The following is a 13,448-nucleotide window of genomic DNA, read 5'->3' as shown; positions in this document are numbered from 1 at the left end:
GCGCGCGGGCTGAGGCGCTGGCGCGGGGCGGGCCCGGCCGGGGCGGTGGCGGCGGCGGCGGCGGAACCGGGCGGGCGGCGCGGCCATGGAGGAGCCGTCGGTACCGGACGCCTCGGCGACCCGGCGGGGGCCCATCAAGGGCATCCTGAAGAAGAGCGGCAGCAAGGCCACGTCGGGAGCGGCCGTGGGGGCGCGACAGCCTAGCCAGGCCTGCGACGAGGACGAGCAAGGGTGAGGCCCCGGTGGTGGTGGACGGCGGCGGGTCCCCGCAGGGCCTCCCTCCGGCCGTCCCGCTCCTTCGAGGGGCCCGCGGGGCGGGCTCGGCCGGGCGGCGTCTCCAGCCGGGGCTGCTGCTGCTGTGCCCCGGGCCCGGGGGATGCTGCGCGGGCGGGGCAGGGGTCCCTGCCGTGCCCCCCGTGCGGCGGCGGGCCCGGAGCTCGGCTCCGCTCGGCTGTGCGGATCCGGCAGCGGCAGCTCCTGCCGAGCCCGGAGCTCCGCTGGGAGCCCGGGAATGCCGCGATCCGGCAGTGGCAGCTCCTCCTGAGCCCGGAGCTCCGCTCGGAGCCCGGGGGTGCCGGGTGTGCACCTGAGCGGAGGCGGGGAGCGCTGCTCGCATGTCGCCGTGGCTCCTGCCGAGGAGTGGATGTCACCTGCTGAGTGTGGCAGCTCACAAAGGGTTTTACCAAAGCTACGAGAATAGTTCACAGTTTGGGAAATGCGCTTGATTTATTCTCAGCCTTCTCATAGGCAGCTCATTTCTTGTAATCAAAAGCATGTCTCTGGAGAGGGGACCTCTCCTGGGCTGAAACATCATCAAGATGTATTCTCGGTTGGGCAGGAGCCATCCGTAAAAATCTCACACTTGAAAATGTGCACAGCCTTGTGGTTTGTTATTTGAATGACATGAAAGTCTTGGTTTAATTGTAACATGCCTAGTTAGTCCAGATATGCCAGAAGTGGTCTTCAGCTGTCCTTGCTGGTTCAGAATCCTACACTTTTCCTGATGCACCCAGCATGTGCTGCTTGCCGTTGCTCTGATTCCCCGTCAAGTTATGATGAGCAAGGTTTGACCTGAACTCAGTGTTTACAGATTTGCTTTGGACAGTTTTCTTTTCTTGGCACCTTATTGCAAGGAGAGAAGTAATGATAAAATGGTCATGCTGGTCGGTTTTTTGTTATTATGGTAGTACTACTTTCATGTTTGCCTAGTTAAGTCATTAATGTAGTCTAAAGTCAGCAAGGTAAGAAAGAAGAGCTTTTGCAGTGTTGCTTGTGTTAGCTGCTCCTGCTTTCCAGAGAAAAATTTTAACTGAATGAATGAGATGATGTTTTTGAAACAGGTGAGTGTAAGTAGCAATATGTTACACAAATGTGATTTTTTATTTTCCTTTTCTTTAGTTCTAATATGTAGCTTGATGTGTTTAGCACCACACCAGACATAAATTTCAACTGGCTGTTGGTAGTCTGTGTTTAATTTTCTGCAGTTTCTTTTGTACCATCTTGAAAAATGAGTAGAAATTGGAGTATGAACTGATGAGTGTATGGTATATTGGTTATTGCACACAATAATTTCTTGGGTAGCAGTTAGTGGGCTAGAGTCCAGCTTCTATTTCCTGTTTACCAACATGAGCCAATAAAGTCAGATTAATTCTGAAACTGCCTTGCAAGTTGAAAGATATTGGCTAAACCTGGCAGGTTGCATTAGAAAAATTCCTGGAAAGCTCAGTACAGGGTATATAAAGCTGGTTTCTGTGCAGGTATTATTTTTGGTGAGCAATGTATCAATATATCAGTGTTGTTTCTGATTTCAGCTAAACAATTTTGGTTTTAGAAGAATAAGTAGTACAGTTGTGATTTTTCTTTGAGATTGAAGATTAGTTAATAAATTCAGATATCTGTTTTCTTAATTCTTCTGCTTATTTCTAATATTGAAATTCAGGTCTGAAGATCTTTAAAAATATCTGTAGATGAAAGAGCTCATTGTGTCAGCTGTCATCTTTTAAAGCACGATGTTCAGAGCTCTCATGTACTTGCATCATTACTGACCTTGTGCTTCTGTTAGTGATGGTAACATTGTGTGGAAAATTTCCTTAATGAAAATGTGATGCAAGAATGAAGCTTGAGAAAGTGGGACACCACTGAAACTACATCCTAAGAGCTGAGATCGTGGGTTAATGGCAGATGTGTTATTGGCATACACACTGGGGTACAGTATTTTATGATTTTTTTGCCTTCAGACCCCTGTAAGAGCCTGTGAGCGAGCAGATGTGATATTTTACAAAGGAATTAGAGAGGTGTGTGCGTGCACAAACAGCTGTGTTGGAAGAGGTGAGTCTGCTATGGCAGGAACAAGGGAGGTGTGAGAGGTGTTCCTTGGCTGTTACTGCTGCTGAAACTTCTTGCCTGTCCTGGTGTGGTGTCAAGTGAAGTTATTGTATATTTTTAAAGATGTGAGAACATACAAATGAGCACTTATGAGATTTTTCAAATCTCATTTTCCTAAGGAAGATTAGATTTCCTATTTCTGTATCTGAAGGGGTGTCAGGATGCATTTTTCTGTGATGGTCCTAAGCCATGTCATTAGTGTTGTGCTGTGCAGACATGCCTAAGCATGCAAAATTGGAAACAAACAGGGGAGGTGTGGGTTTTCAGAGCACTTAGTCATTCTCCTGTGAGGGCTTTTTACAAGCAGGGTGAAATTACACGTTTGTCTCTTTGCCACTAATGGCTTTTTTTCGCCCTAGGTGAACTTCAGGTTGTGCTTTGGGAGGTGTTCCACAGCCAAGGCTTTTAGTGTTGGAATCTGAGTTTAAAAAAATAAGTGTGAAAAACTAAGCCACTAAAAACTTGTTCAGTCTTTTATTTATGACTCACTGACTTGTTCAGTGTGGGCTGTCTGATTTCCAGCACAGTGCATGCCAAAGGGATTGTTCCAAGATTGCCAGTATTATTAATAGGTGGAGTTGGGAGCTTGGGCTATAAACCTTGATGTGCTCTGGGCAAGTGAGCACAAGGCATGAGAAGGGAATGTCTCCATCTGTTGTATTTCCTTGTCAGCTCAGCTCTGTCTCTTTACAGCAGCTGTGTACCCTATGTACCATTGTCTAAGTGTTCTGGTTGGTAAAATTCCTCACTGTGCAACACAGAGCATCTTGTGTTGGTCATGGAGGAACTTTGGGCTGTGTTAAACTGGGTAAGCTGGGGATTTTTCGACTCTAACCAGACAGTTTTGAATGAGTGGCGTTCCTAGAGCGGAGCTCCTGCTTTGTCATCACGAAGCTCATGACTCCCCGCCCTGCCAGCGCTGCGATCTGACTCACGTGTTGTCCGCTTATGCTGCAATCCTTGTGTTTGCACAAAATGATTCAATGGTCCTGAAGCCTCAAACATGAGACCTTGGCACTGGGTACTGTGTGCTGAGGGGATTAAGATCATTCAGTTTGTATTAATTTCTGGAGTGTCAGCCTGTGGCATGTAGGATTCAGCATCAACCCCCACATCTGTATTTTTTCTCTTTAGTTTTTTTCCCCCACATTGTAGTATGCAGTGATCCTGTAAATGTAGAATGTAGGTTGTGCTTGGAATCTTGCTTTATCAAGTTTGTTTTACAGATATTATTCTGGCTAAGAGCACTTGTGTTATTGAGATTGAATATATCTTTCAGATCTGTTATTGGAGCGGTCTGTGTTTGAACAAGAGCAGTAAAGTGGAAGTCTTCCGGCCAACTGCCCCCTCCCACCCCCTGAAAAACCCAAACAACAACCTCCCCAAACCAAACAAAAACCCACACAAAACCCACAAAATCCTGTAATGTTTGCTTCCTTAACTAATCATTTACAACAAGAATATGTTAATTAGTAAAATTTTTGTATTATTCTGAAATTAAATTTGTTGGCTTAATCTAAGGGAAAGACCCCCTTATATGAAGTTTGCAATAACCTTTCCAGAGAAAATGTGGAACATGGTGGTTTGTGTTGATTAAACATTTTTTGTGGCTTTTAGATCAGTGGAGGGATGGCTCTTTCTCGGGCCACAAGGCAATTGCTTTTCTTGTGGCTTATATATTTTGTCAGTGAGCAGTCAGTGTGGGTGAGATTTAGTTTCTTCAAATATACATAAAATGGTACATTTTCTGGTTGACTAAGAAAATTCTAGATAATGTAGCATCACTTGTGCCTGTCTGTATAAAATGTGAAACTCCCTCAGCTTAATTATAGCAGTGAATCACTTGGCTTATTATTCCAATTTAGGATGACAAAAGCAGTATTAATAATCAGCTTGTTCTATGCTACTTACTTCACTGCAGGAGGGGATTTGTTGCTTGCTATTATTTATGTAACAGTTTTGCTAATAATCATTCCAGTTTCTTCAGCAGAGGTGAACTGAAAGGTATTGGATTCTGTTGAAATCTTGTGGGTTGTAGTAGGGGGAAGAATTCTCTTTTACAAGTTACTGTAAAATCAAACAGTTCACAAGATAGTCATTGAACAAGACCAGGAGTCTCTGAATTATATGAATATGTTTATAGATAATTGAGTTTGTTTAGCTCTTGTGACTTGTTAGGGAAATTAAATTGCACTGATAATTTGTTATGACTTAAGTATGTACAGAGCACTATTTAATAGTCATACTTTGAACATGTCTGTGTATCATAACAGTATTTTTTGTGCTTAGTATGTAGTAGAGATCAGATGATGTTTTAAAAATTCCTTCTCTGGTAAAGCAGATCTAATTGTTTTAGAATATAAGAAAATTCAATTTTCTTTTCTTATTTCAGTAAAAAGTCCCAGAAGTGGGATGAAATGAACATCATAGCTACGTACCACCCTGCAGGCAAAGATTATGGCTTGATGAAAATCGATGAGCCAAGTACTCCTTACCACAGGTATGCTTGCTAAAGTGTGGGTCTCTGTGCTGCCAGGTGGAATTGTGGATTTAGAGCAAAATTTACTTTGTGGGTGAGGTAGTATTACTGTGCAGGCCTGCTGGGTGTTTGCAACATATTCAGATCTACAAAGCTTCTAATAAGGAGAACAGTCTGAAAGGACAAAGTATGAAGGACAAAGTCTAGAAGGTTTGTTCTAGCAGACTTTAGCCTTTGAATGGAATAAATAAGTCTTACTTCTATTGATTTTATTTTTTTTCAGTACTAGAATATAATGTCATCTCAATATTTAAAGTTGATTTGAAAGCTTTTAAAGCATTAAAAGAGTCTTTTAATTGGGTGTTGTAAGGTTTTGACTGTTTTCTTGAGCAAACTACAAAGCTGAGCAAATTAGTAAAAGAGGCTACTTTTTGTTTGCCCTCCAAGCATGACAGGAGAAGATGATGAGGATCCAGTGAGTGATTCAGAATGTGAGCCCTTAAGAGCAGATGTGTTGAGTAAAAAGTAAGTATTGTAATAATAAAAACTGACTAGATGTGAAGATAATGTGCTCTTTCCTGGGTTAGACTTTCTTTGTGGAAAGCTGTTGCTGGTTTCTCTAGAAGCTGCATTTTTGCTATTGTCAAATTAAGAGGTTTTCAGTGTTTGATAGTGCTACTGGTAATTCAAACCTCTTGCACATTTTTACTACATACAAATATGACAAAAATAATGAACACAACTGTTTGTATGAGTATTCTGAAATGACATGTATTTTAAATAGTGAAAAACTTGCTGTTTCAGCATTTTGTATTGCATGATTTATGTAGACTGGCAGCTGCAGCTGAAGGTAGAGGACCCAAGATTATAGCAAGGCAAGAAGAAAGCAGTGAGGAGGAGGATGAGGATGAAGAATTAACGCCTGAAGAACGGGGTAGGCATAAGTTGTTTTCTTTCTTTTGATTAGCCTCTTTTCCTACAAATAGTTGCAGGTTTTCTGTAAGAAATATTTGCAAAGAAGAAGTGCTATCAGAAAAATGTTGTGATTTGAAAATAGAGATAAATAGTGTTTGAACAAATAGCTGCTTGTCTCCAGTTGGGATGTTTGGTTTGGGATCTACATGTAAACAGGAATTTGATGATGTTGGCTGCCTTCCTGTATACAAGCTTAAGGTATGGGAATTCCTGCTAAGACACCTCAAGTAAGAAATTCTGGTTTGGGACTGAAGGAATAGTTGTTAAATTGAACATATTTCAGGTAGATGTAATTCAATGAGTACAGCTACAAATAAAATGCTGCTAATTGCTTGCAAATGTACAGATGATATTTCTGTTGTTCTCAAAGCAACTGGTAGATGGATGCAATAGGAAGTCTACAGTTATTCCAAAGCAAATAGCATCTTTAACAGAGATGTTGTTTCATTTTAACTTGGACTACAACATTTTCAGGGAACAGTGAAACAACAATACTTCTAAGGTTTCAGGCTTGTATTAACTAGCTGGTGCTTCTCAAATTTCCTGGCCTTAACTTTGAGTGTGAAACCTTGCTATACTAAAAGAAGGAAAAGAACAAAGCATTGGGGCTGGCAGTAAGCAAAATTTACTTGAATTATAATGCATTACTGCTGGATATGCTGATGTTTAATATATGGAGCAGAGCTGGCTTCAGGCCATGGGGAAAGTGGAAAATATTTTCTTCTACATGTGGTAAATATATCTCTCATCACTGACCTTTGGTGGCTAGCCAGGAATCAAGCCACACATCTGCAAAAGTTCATCTTCTATCCCAGCAGTATGTCTCAATTTGTCCTTGAGTTTACTTAAAAAAAGGCTTGTGAAACTTTTTAAGTTTTGTGTATTTCTACCAGATGCTTCTCATGGTTCAGACTTGTTCTTAGTTGCAAACAGGTTCTTATAAAAGTGCTTCTGAGATTCCAATTACTATCCTTTTTGTAAGTCAGACTCATTTTAAAAGAACACTCCACTGCTTGAAGACCATAATTTTTATTCAGTGAGTTCCTCTTTGAAGAAGATATGTTGATTTTTTTTAAGGGAAGGAACAACTATTTCCATTTGTTTGCCCACAGAGAAAAAGAAACAGTTTGAAATGAAGAGAAAAATGCACTACAATGAAGGAAGAAACATTAAACTGGCAAGGCAGCTCATTGCAAAAGAACTACATGGTGAAGAAGAGGAAGATGATGAGGATGAAGAGATGCGTGATGCTGCAGATGTAGAAACAATGAATACAGAAGCTACCGAACACGGTGAGCCACTGGTTAGTTAAAAAGCACTTGTAAGTACTGGTGGCCCTTTGAGCTGTTGGAAATGAATATACTCAGGTGTGAGATGACTGGAAGGAGTACAGTATGTATGTAACACTCCATGAGTAAGGTTGCACTCTGTCTTGATAGGTAGATCTGTAGCCTGGAACAAAAACTCAGTGTTGATAAACAACATGTAGGCTTTTGTTTGTTGTGGCATAAGAGAAATCAAACATTTCTGCTTCTTACCATTTTCCCAACGTAGCTGACTGGGCAGTGAAGTTGCCAGCATCCTTTTTAAATGAGGAGCTGTCTTGTACTGTCTTGTAATGATTACATGGTAGAGCCTGGCTTTTTGTTGTGGGTCATTTCCTATTCTGCTCCCAATCCGTCCTGTAGTCAGCAATGGGAGATTACCATCAGTGTTTCCTCCCTGTTGAGAGGACTGTATTTATCTTCCTGAGGAAAAACACTGTAATGTAAAACTGCTGTTAGGTTTTCAATACAGACTTGTCCTTGAGGTGAAAAGCTCATTGCTCTAGTATGGGATAAGACTCTCAACTTTGCTTTTAGTGCAGCTACTGGAAGAACGTCTGGCTGTTGCTGGAACCTGTTTCAGGGCTGTCTCTTCATAGGAAACTCATAAAGCTGTAGAGACTGACACCTTCTCTTTCATCTTTAAACTTCTCTCAGGGTGAAGTCTTAGACTTTTGTGATGATATTCTGGTGAATAATTACAGTTCACTCCCCACCTCTTTATGTAACAGCACTTTGAATAAATTTTTGGCATAAACAAAACCACACATCTGTTGCTCATGAGACTGGTGGCAGTGAAGTCTGTAAGCCTTGTTCATTTGTGGTTGGCAAAGCTATGAGATATTAGCATGGTCTGCAGACTTGGGAAGATGCTGCATGGGTTTAACTTGGTTCACATCTGCTTTTCACAACAGTTCCTGTGAACTAGGAACTCATCTAAAATTCATTTAAATCCCACGCAATAAAAAGGAGATTTGAAAAGTTGCGTGTTTAAGTTCTGTGGATTGCACCTTTTAGTCCTGTTATTTATGACAGGAGGACTAATTTCTTTACAATTGCCCTGGAAGGGTCATTAGCTATGTGTCTGAGACCCAATACTGGACTGACTTTATCCAGTAACTGAACATAGGCCTTATAATGGCTATTTACTAGAACTTCACTCTCCAGGGGAAAGGAGGGCTGCAGCAGCCAACCGTATGAGCCTTCTGCATGGCCTGAAGCTGCCATCTCTCTGCACTCTGCTGTAAAACAGAGGCAACTCCGCTCCCCAGCTGCATTCGCCACTGGAAAGAAGGCAGACCTTTGCAGCATTTTTCCATCTCTATTGTTGAAGTCCATTCCACCTTCCTCATAACCAGCTTCAGAGCCACAACTGGTAATTATCAATTTTAGACTGCTCATGGCTAATAGATTCCATAAATGTAACTGTCTGCCAGTGTAGCAACCTCTTAACTAACTGGTTCACCTCCACACCATAGCATATAGAAATGCTTCCCATTAAGCTGATGTAGTTCTCAGTTCTTTACTTTTCTATCATTCTGCTTAAACCTTCATGTTTTATTATCTCCTAATCTCTATATCAACTATCACAGCCTTTAATCCCTGCCCTTGATCAGCTCTTCTGAGGTTAAGTACTGATCTCACTTTTGTAGCAGGTGGTGAATTGAATGCCCTCAGATGGATTATGAGACAGGGTTGAGCAAAGGATGATGGGATATGAACAAAAATGTTAATAAACCAGTCTTCTGTCACTGTCCACATTTTAAGAAATTCCTACATTGACATGAGAAATGTTCAGCACACAGCTGTGTTAATATCAAAGTTTCACTGAAATAACTTTTTTGAGATTACATTATTTATTGCTCTCATCTGTATTCTGAGGGCACAGAAGAATCTCCTTATTAATAAATGTTAATTGGATCTACAGAAGGTTTCTCAAATAGATGGATTTAACACTTGCTACTTGGGGTTCTTGGTCACTGTACTTTTGGTCATGCTGTGCTTTTGGTTACATTAAGCACTTGAGTATTTAAAAATTAGGCTGTTTCCTTTGCAAAGGAAATCAAAATCCTATTACTATTCATGTTCCTGAGAACAGTATATGGAAAGATTATTCACCTGGATAACTTTCAAAGAGCTCTTTGACTTGAAATTGTATTTTAAAGTGCTTTTGTCTAGAGCAGAAAAGGGAGGGTTTCCTTACTCTTATACTGGGTGATACAGGAGTTGAATTTTGCAATGGCTCATTTTGGCATCATTCTGTTAAACTGACTAAAAGCACTGATGCTTGCTTTTAACTTCAGTGAAAATATCCTGGGTTTTCTGCATGTTGTATTGTAGCTATATTTTTATAAATTCTTCCATTTGACTTGAGTTCTTGGGAAGTTGTGGAGATCATGAGATGATGTGGCTGCCACTCAGCTATTATGCCAGTCAGTCTATGTGAGTGAGAGCTGCCATTCAGTGTCCTTTTATTCACATGGAGTAACATGACTTCTGTAGTACTGACGATTGTTGCAGGTAAAGATGTGACATAAGAGGCATTTCTTAGTGCTCTGTTGTGACTCTGGGGTTCCACTGGCTCCTGGGTTGTTTTTCAGCCAGTTTGAGAATCTCTTCTTACTTGGAATTTTTTCCATCCATGAAGATCCCTTACAGATTCTGTGCTTCTCTTATCTGATGTTTCTTTCTACCCTCTAATTCTGTCTGGTTTGTATTTGAGTAAAACTAACAGTACACTTCTAATTTCTACACTCTGCTTTCAAAGAATGGGCTAAAGACTTAGGACAGGTTTAAGGAGGCTCCTGTCAGATACCACCAGGTCCACTAATAAAAGTTGCACTTCTTGGTTACAGACTGAGATTTCTTGCTGATTGAAATGAAGATGGCCAGTCCAGTCAGTGATGGTGAGAACTCTTTGTATATTTTTGCTCCCGTCTCCATTGTGGCTACCAAGTGCTTTAAATGGATGGATCATTCCTTTCTTGCCTCAAGTTGCCATGTGTATGGATTCCAGCAGCCAAGCTCTTTTGTGGAAAACAAAGTATAAGTTGTCACAGACTGCATATGGCAGGGGGATTGGAGCTGGATGTCCTATAAGGTTCCTTCTAACCCAAACCAGTCTATGATTCTACATTTGCTTGCTTCAGCATTTCACCTTCTCTGGCTACTTGCTATTTTTGACTCCATGAATAACATAAATAGACTTTGGCAGGAGAAGTGACCTTTGTTTCTCTCCATAAAAATTTTCCCATTAGAGATTCTCTTGGAAATCACTGAAGGAAATATTCCTGATGTAGGTAAATTTAAGCATGATGATTTCAGTGCAGACCTGTCTTCTGCTACACAAAAGTATCAACCAGAGGGTGTTGTCTGTGGCAGTTCAATTGACAAGCAGTAAGACTATTGTTCTCTTTCTCTGGTTCATTTAGCTGCATTGCTCTACGAACCCTGCTCAGATGGCACCCAGCAGCTGAGCTGTCACTGACTGGGTGTGCCCTTTGGCCTTTGGTAGATACAGAATATGTTGTGTTTTCTTAACCAGGACAAGTGTCACCCTAAAGATGAATTGAATGAGAAGGCTGGGAGCACACAGCAATCAGCTCTGCTGGTTAGCTGTGCTGTTTGCTTGTTAAACGGCATGTTACCAAATCTAACTCATGCCCAAGCCTAAATGGCTTTTTAAAAAGAATATTATCATTTTGATGAGGTCTTCTTTGATCAGCACTGAGGAGGAGTTTCCTCTGATTTTTTGCAGTGCTTTTGCTCAAAAGCATGAATTGACAACTTCCTGAAAACACATGACTGTACTCCTTCATGTATAAACTTGGGGGTTTTTTATTTCAAGTGCCTCATCTGGAGCTGAAATTTGACCTGGGAAGTACTACGTTTGTTGATATTTCAGGAACCTCATGTGTTAGTTCTAAACACCTGAATTAAATCCTCCTAGTTCCAGGGGGCTGAGCACGCAGTGCTTGTTGTGCTCAACAGTGGTGTTGGCCCTCTCTTTAGAGCATGAGGGTCAAATAACTGTTTTAGACATTTCTGCACTTTCCAACCAAAAGCTTATACATTGCTAAGATGGGTTGGCAAACATTATCTTTGGAGAACTTAAGATGGTTTCAGAAGGATATTTGTGTGTGTTGTGAAAATATTCAATGGGTGTGAAGAATTATCTATTTTTTGTAATCTCTCTTACGCAGCACATGTTACTCGTGACCAGCTGGAAAGTGGAGCACACAGCATAGAAGAAATCTGTCCAGAACTGTAACTGCTTGTCAAAGACACAAATATAAACATCGCTTCATGATTTTTGCAATTAAGGCTCTTAAATGTTAAGAAGCATATCAGTTACAATGTTGTATTGCCAAGAATGTTAATTTTAGACTTGTCCATTAGGCAGAAAACACTGTCTAATTGATTTATTCTTGTGCCTAGTATTTCATGGAGAATACTGCTTCATAATTTGTTCAACCAGAATGGCATTCCCTGTATGTATAGCGCTGATTATCTTGCGTGATGTACTGTTACTCTTGCTTTGAAACCCTCACTATCTTTTGATTTTACACTATTTATTTGAGAGTGTTCTAGATGTGGTGTCTCATATGGAAAGTTTTGGGATTCAAGAGCCAAACGGTACAGCCTATATCAGATTGACATGTAAGCTATTTATCAGATGTGTTAAGCAGTTTAAAAAGGGATTATTCAAGTCCTACAACTTTTTTTTTGTAAAGTGTTGACCCGTTAATCTAGATTTCAGTACGTTTTTTGCCTGCACTTTCCCAGTCTTTAGAACAAGAGCTATGTTATTTCTTAAGAGCGGTGTTTGCAATCAGTTGTTAGTTTCTGACTAAAGCAGTACTAACATCTAGTGGAGGGAGTGTTTTTACACTAGAAACGGCTAACTTGAACTTTGCATTTAACTGTCATAACCTCTTCCATCAGGACTGGTTGTTTTGTGGAGCTCTCTCTGGCTTATTGTGACAACATGCAAGTTCCCTCCAGCTTTTCTGTTAAAATCACATCCACTGTTACTCTTCTGGCTCTTGTTTCAAACATTTGGTTCTTTCCAGTTGCATGAACAGTGTTTGTGCTGTTAGCACCTGAGGAAAAACACCCAGCCACGAGGAAATACACATCAGGACTGAAGATGTGCTGAGCTTAGGCTCTGGCTGTTCTTTATTAAAGATAACTGCTGTTGATCTACTCTTTTGGGGTTGGCAATTTTCATACTGAAAACCACTGGTCTAAATCTTCCTGTGTCCATTGCAACTTACAGCAACTGCTTTTGTAAAATGAAGGCTTTTTGGAAGCTAGAAGGGAAACTGCCTAATTCAAATACTTGTTTACAGTGTGGTTGTATAGCTATAAAGAGGGATTCTGCACCTCCAAATTGCTGTAAAAACTTCCCACTGGGTGGAATTTGACTGGTGAATGTTCCAGTATTCAGAGTAGTTCCTGGGTTTTATTACACAAAGTACACACTTAAGCTTTAGCTTGGTTATGAAATACAGTGTATATCTTAATTTTGATCTGAATTTGATATGTTGCAAAAATCCATATAATTATATGGATCTATTTTAAAATGTCTTTTTCTCCACTGTATATGTGAAGTTTGAATAAAGGAATGAAAGTTATTTTACAGTTACATGCATTCTCAAGTGTGAGCCTTTGAAAGATTTTTACAGGAATGATTCATTAGACTGGATTCACTGCCAAAGATACCTGTGAGTTGTGCTAACTCTGTTTTGTAGTGTGCCTTTCCCAACAATCTCCTCTCCTTAGTAGGTAACAGGGTAGTCAGTTTTGGGTTAGTTAATCTTTTAATGTCTTGAATTGAAATTAATAGAGTCTTTTCACAAGAAAAAGTTGAACTCTTGATTCTGGCCAGTGTGGTGATGCTAGTTTTTCAACATGCAGAGTGCTATTTCTTCTTGTATCAAATGTGGTCACTTGCATAGACTAAACAGGGGCAAAGGGTAAGCATTTAGATACTTCTGACTCGTCAAGTCACTTACTGTAGCTTTCGGTTTGGCTCCTAAGAATAGGATTTCAAAACTTTAGGCTTGTACCTTTTATAAACCAGCTTGCAGTGTTCAGAGTGTTGGCCTGTGTGCACTGAGCTGTATTTCAGGCTGAGCAGCTGCTGGCCTGGCCTGCCCCAGCTGGGCACTGAAATCCTGCTGAGAGCACGGCAGTGCTCAGCAAAGCTGTGTCACTGTCAGACTGAGCATGGACGTGGTGAGCAGTGTGTGCAAGTAACAGCAGTGTGCTCTGTGAGCTGT

The 13,448-nt window shown here is 40.9% G+C and overlaps 1 protein-coding gene across 3 annotated transcripts; it reads left to right on the top strand.

Annotated features, from left to right (window-relative positions):
- Positions 1-25: 25 nt before the first annotated feature.
- Positions 26-12,811, top strand: PPP1R2 (protein phosphatase 1 regulatory inhibitor subunit 2). Of its 3 annotated transcripts, XR_004060966.1 has the most exons (8): positions 56-231; positions 4,778-4,885; positions 5,312-5,389; positions 5,695-5,798; positions 6,952-7,131; positions 8,332-8,539; positions 10,020-10,070; positions 11,367-12,811. XR_004060966.1 is itself a non-coding variant. In XM_030954585.1 (7 exons), the coding sequence occupies exons 1-6, from the start codon at positions 86-88 to the stop codon at positions 10,022-10,024; spliced, it is 621 nt and encodes a 206-aa protein (XP_030810445.1). In that variant the 5' UTR covers positions 26-85; the 3' UTR covers positions 10,025-10,070; positions 11,367-12,811. The 3 variants fall into 3 exon arrangements, 2 of the variants coding, with proteins under 2 accessions (XP_030810445.1, XP_030810444.1); XM_030954585.1 differs by lacking the exon at positions 8,332-8,539 and having other exon boundaries at positions 26-231; XM_030954584.1 differs by lacking the exon at positions 8,332-8,539 and having other exon boundaries at positions 6,952-7,142.
- Positions 12,812-13,448: the final 637 nt, after the last annotated feature.

Source organism: Camarhynchus parvulus, chromosome 9, assembly GCF_901933205.1.
Source record: "Camarhynchus parvulus chromosome 9, STF_HiC, whole genome shotgun sequence".
Classification (NCBI taxonomy): Eukaryota; Metazoa; Chordata; class Aves; order Passeriformes; family Thraupidae; genus Camarhynchus; species Camarhynchus parvulus.
Note: the sequence above shows the minus strand (reverse complement) of the source record. Positions and strands in the feature narration are given on the sequence as shown.